At 39.0% G+C, this 4,391-nt stretch overlaps 1 protein-coding gene across 1 annotated transcript; it reads right to left on the bottom strand.

Moving 5' to 3' along the window:
- Positions 1 to 655: 655 nt before the first annotated feature.
- LOC149838025 (uncharacterized) lies at positions 656 to 3,564 on the bottom strand. Its single transcript, XM_090006323.1, has 4 exons — positions 3,302 to 3,564; positions 2,894 to 3,105; positions 2,243 to 2,504; positions 656 to 1,335 (listed from the first exon to the last, which is right to left on the bottom strand). Exons 1-4 carry the CDS (start codon positions 3,551 to 3,553, stop codon positions 1,018 to 1,020), a joined length of 1,044 nt encoding a protein of 347 aa, XP_089862449.1. The 5' UTR covers positions 3,554 to 3,564; the 3' UTR covers positions 656 to 1,017.
- Between the last annotated feature and the right edge of the window lie 827 nt (positions 3,565 to 4,391).

Genomic DNA, 4,391 nt, shown 5'->3' on the forward strand with positions numbered 1-4,391 from the left:
ATTGTTACGAAACAAACAGAACCATCTTTTTGCTCATTTCGTCCAACCCTAGACAAGCGATCAAACATTCCCTTAAGGACACACTCTTGCTTGGGTTCAACTTTCTGAACTCGTCACTAGCTAAGTCCAGCCCAAACTTGTTGGGCGCTTATCACAATCGGGCTGGTCATGTTCATGCTCGGTTTGCCTAGCTCAAAAGTATATGAAAATTATATGAAAATGATTGTGGCCTTGCATAACAGGGATGGTGTTTTGTACTAGAAACACAAGCACCCACCCAAATGGTTCCATCATGTGACTTTGCTCAACGTACTGATGTAATATTTAATATTTTTGAGAGATTTAAATTGAATGAATATTAAGGGTTCCCAACTCCCAACCCCAAAAGCAATATATAATTTGCCTGTTTACCCCTGCTAGATATAAAGGCTATTGGAAGCATGCATTCAAGAAGAAACTGCATTTTCCTGTTCTTACAAGGACCATTTTCAAGTTCTTTTGACTAGTAACAGTAGCCAAATAATGATCATGGAGGCTGACCAGACAGGTGAAGAATGTGAATGGTTTGGTTGTTTTCTGTAGCGAACAATACAGTCCTAAACTTGAAAAAGATGAGAATGCACGGTTAGGAAGTTCGATGAAACACAAAAACATATGAGAAAACATGCCTAATAAGTTTGATACTCATTTATATTCTGATACATACCCAACAAACTGAACTTTGGCATTACAGCACACCTATAATATTGAGACAAAAGGAGTAAAAAGAAAAGTGCTTTTTGCTAATCAAAAGCAGTTACTTATTGGCCATAGACTATATGAGAAGAGAAGCCCGAAAGCTATATCACATGTACACGGATGCCGGTAGGAGGACATGTTTATGAAGTTTTTAATATGACTAGTATATAAGGAGACACGACACTAGGGCCAAAATAGAGTATCCGTGTGACAGCCCAAAAGGCTACTGGAACACTGTGATGTGCCATAAAACAATGATTGAAACATCACAGACATCAGTTAATCAACTGATAAAAGAGTAGGTTTCTCTCCAAGTAAAAGTGCCCTCACAATTGCATCTGGATAACTGTCACCAAAGATGAACATATGGCCTGCACCTCTAATCTCATGGTAGTGTATCCAAGGGAGCCGTTTAGCAATGTAACTCTGCAGCAAAACAGTCACAAACCTATCCTCATCACCATGCCAGAGGTGAACTGAGCCCTCATTATTTGGAAATGGGTTCTCAAGGTTCATAGGATCAAAATCCCACTTTCCAAAACCAATCATTACATCACGATGGTGGGCTTCATGGAAACCTTGTTGACATATCTCTGCCTGAAAAGTGAAAAAATTGATGGTTGTCAAAAGACAAATATATAAGAAAGCATAAAAAGAGTAGCAGATTAAAAAAATCATTGTGGTGAATACATGCTGTACATTGACCATGACAATGACATGGAGAATATCATGATATCAGTAAAAAGGAAACAAAAAGAAACGAATGCCAAATATGAGAGAGAGAGAGAGAGAGAGAGAGAGAGAGAGAGAGAGAGAGAGAGAGAGAGAGAGAGTAATGGCGTTTACAAGTATAATACTTGTGCAGGATAAATGTTTGCGACAGAAATACATTTAATCAGATTAGAAATGCAACCGATTTCTTGCTTTCCGGAAGTATTTCTTCAATTCTGCAGGGCAATCTTATATGGGAAAGATGCAAATCCTAGTCATTTTCATGTGGAACATGCTTGAAATTTAATTTGAGATATGTAGCCAATTTCTGAACTACTCCATTACCAACATATAAAACTAAGACGGCCCACAAGGGCTCCACTCATCTGATAGGGGCGACTTGTGAATGTCACCAAGTTGACCGGACATCACAAGTTTGAAACTCACCAGTGGCATCTCTTGCCGCAAGATGGAAGCTGGGTGTACTCCCGGGTGGGCAGAGGGACCTCAAGGGTTTTACCAACCAGAGGTCAGCCAATGTGCTGCGGGTGATGGGGGTGTTTTTCCCTTGGATTATAAAAAAAAAAATAAGACAGCACATAGAAAAAACAAAAGAATGCACGAGCATCATCAGTTTCCTACATGCACTTGAAAATTTCAAGAACACTACATGAGCATTAAACTTTTGCACTTAAAAATTTAAGATCACTGAATGAACATCCAACTTTTGCACTTAAAAGTTTTAAGGTCACTTGTATTTCAAGCATATACAGAAACAATGAGCAAAAGTTACCTGATAAGACCTAGGTGGAAACATGGATAAGAGTTTCAGATCATGGGAGCTATATATCCTAGGGTCATCTGCTGCAACAGTAGACCCAGGAACCCATTTCTGAGTCATCCACCAGTATGTTAGCCAAGGCAAATAGTGACTAATTCGCATCATCCACCGATCTTGTACAAATAGCTGGTCGAATGCCTCTCTAGCTAGATTTGCAGGGAAACCGGGCCACCAGTAGTTGACAACAGGAGCTAAGAGTGCTGCTCCTGCTAACCTGTTATTGCTCAGTTCTCAGCCATTATCATTTATTACTAGTGGAGGAAAGGCAAAATCAAAGCAACCGAGGAAATAAACATAATTTTACAATACCATGATGATATTCAATATTTCAAGGAAATCTATAAACACCATACATTACACTTGAACTTCTAATGTGATTAGAAATACAAATTATTTTGCCGAAAGCCTGTACACAAACTCAGAAATTATTTCCAGTTAAGAATGACAAATTCTTGTTCCCATGAATGGAATGAGATAGTCCCAATTATTGACAGTTAGCAACACAAATTCAGCAATATAACCAAACCAGAAGAAAGAATCTTATCTGAAGCAGTAAACTACATACCAAACATTTCAAGAACCTAGTAGTACCAACTTCATTACCTGTGAGGTATATACTTGAGGCAACTCCAAACATGCTGGCCTCCCATGGAAAAGCCAACAACATAAAACTTGGGCCCAATCCCCAATCCATCTGCAAGATCTTCTACATCGAGTGCCTTGCTCTTCACCGACTGCTTCGGGTTTGGACTGCTCTGTCCGTACCCTGGCCTGTCAATGGCTACAAAGTATACTTCTAACTCTTCCAAGAGATCCTGAAAACTCAGCAAGATATAGTTAATTCAATTTTACCATAAAAGAACCACATAAAGTAAAAACTTATGATAAGACAAAGAAGGGAGTAAAAATATATGATGGGAAACACAAAGAAAAAGGACCAGAGGAAGAGAAACAGAGATACTAAGAAAAACAGAGAGATACAGAAGTGGAATGAAAGGGAAAAGAAACTACCTTGGATACAGGCAGAGCATCTTTGCGACATTGATCAAATCCATGAACATAGACAATCTTATGTTTTGCTTTCTCTTTAAGGACTCCAAATTCTTTATAGGCAAGATACCTTCCATCTCTGAGCTTAACTCTAGATGCTGTAACAGGAGGACCGTTCCGGGAGCCGCATAGTTTTGGGGGAGGTGGTGTGATTGCCTTATACACCAGTACTGCAACACCCACCAGAATAACTGTGGCAATTTGGAAAATCATCCCTGAAAAGTTTTGATCTTAGCATCAGCTTCACACTCAATTTGTCAAAAGCAGAAAGAATGGTAGCACCACCAAATTAGGACTCCTTGAGAATAAGAAACTTCATGGAATTTAAGCTTAGCAGGAGTGAAGAAGGAACTAGAAGCAGAAAGGTGGAGATACTAAGAAAAGATTCATCCTTGCGTCTTGAATTTAGCTCTTTTTGAGATTGGAGATACCAAGTACACGAGACAAGTTTTTTCCTTCTTGGTTCATTTCCTTTTTATTTTAGAGAGCCCACCTTTTCTCTCTGTCTAAAATTTCCTGTGATTTTTCTTAGTCCTTCGATTCTTGGAATTGGTTGCCTGTATAGTGAACGGTTAACATTTTTCACCTCACAAGGAAGAGAGAAAACAAAAGCAAAGAGAAAAATTTCAGTTACAATCACGCCTTCATCTTCTTTGCTGGCTCATTAATTCTTTCTTTTTTAGTATTTATAGCATTTTCACTAAGACGTCTTTCTATAAACACCCAAAGAAAAAATAGCGTAGATTTTTTTTCAAGTCATCTTTCAGTGTTTTCTTTTCATAATAAATCACCGATTTTTTTTTGTTAATAAAAGGGAAAACCCTCGTCACCCACCTCACAATGACTAGCCTCGGGTTGGAAAAGCCCTTGGATCCCCCTACCCACCAGGGAGTACACCCAACTTCGACACGGGTTTCGAACTTGTGACCTCTGCCAACTTGGTGACATTCACAAGTTGCCCCTAGCAGATGAGCGGAGCCCTTGTGGGCACAAATAACAGCAACAAAAATGAGAAAGAAAAGAAACCAAAGAAAAATGAGGTAGTATTTGT

Source organism: Nuphar pumila, chromosome 5 (assembly GCF_984573655.1).
Source record: "Nuphar pumila chromosome 5, dmNupPumi1.hap1.1, whole genome shotgun sequence".
Classification (NCBI taxonomy): domain Eukaryota; kingdom Viridiplantae; phylum Streptophyta; class Magnoliopsida; order Nymphaeales; family Nymphaeaceae; genus Nuphar; species Nuphar pumila.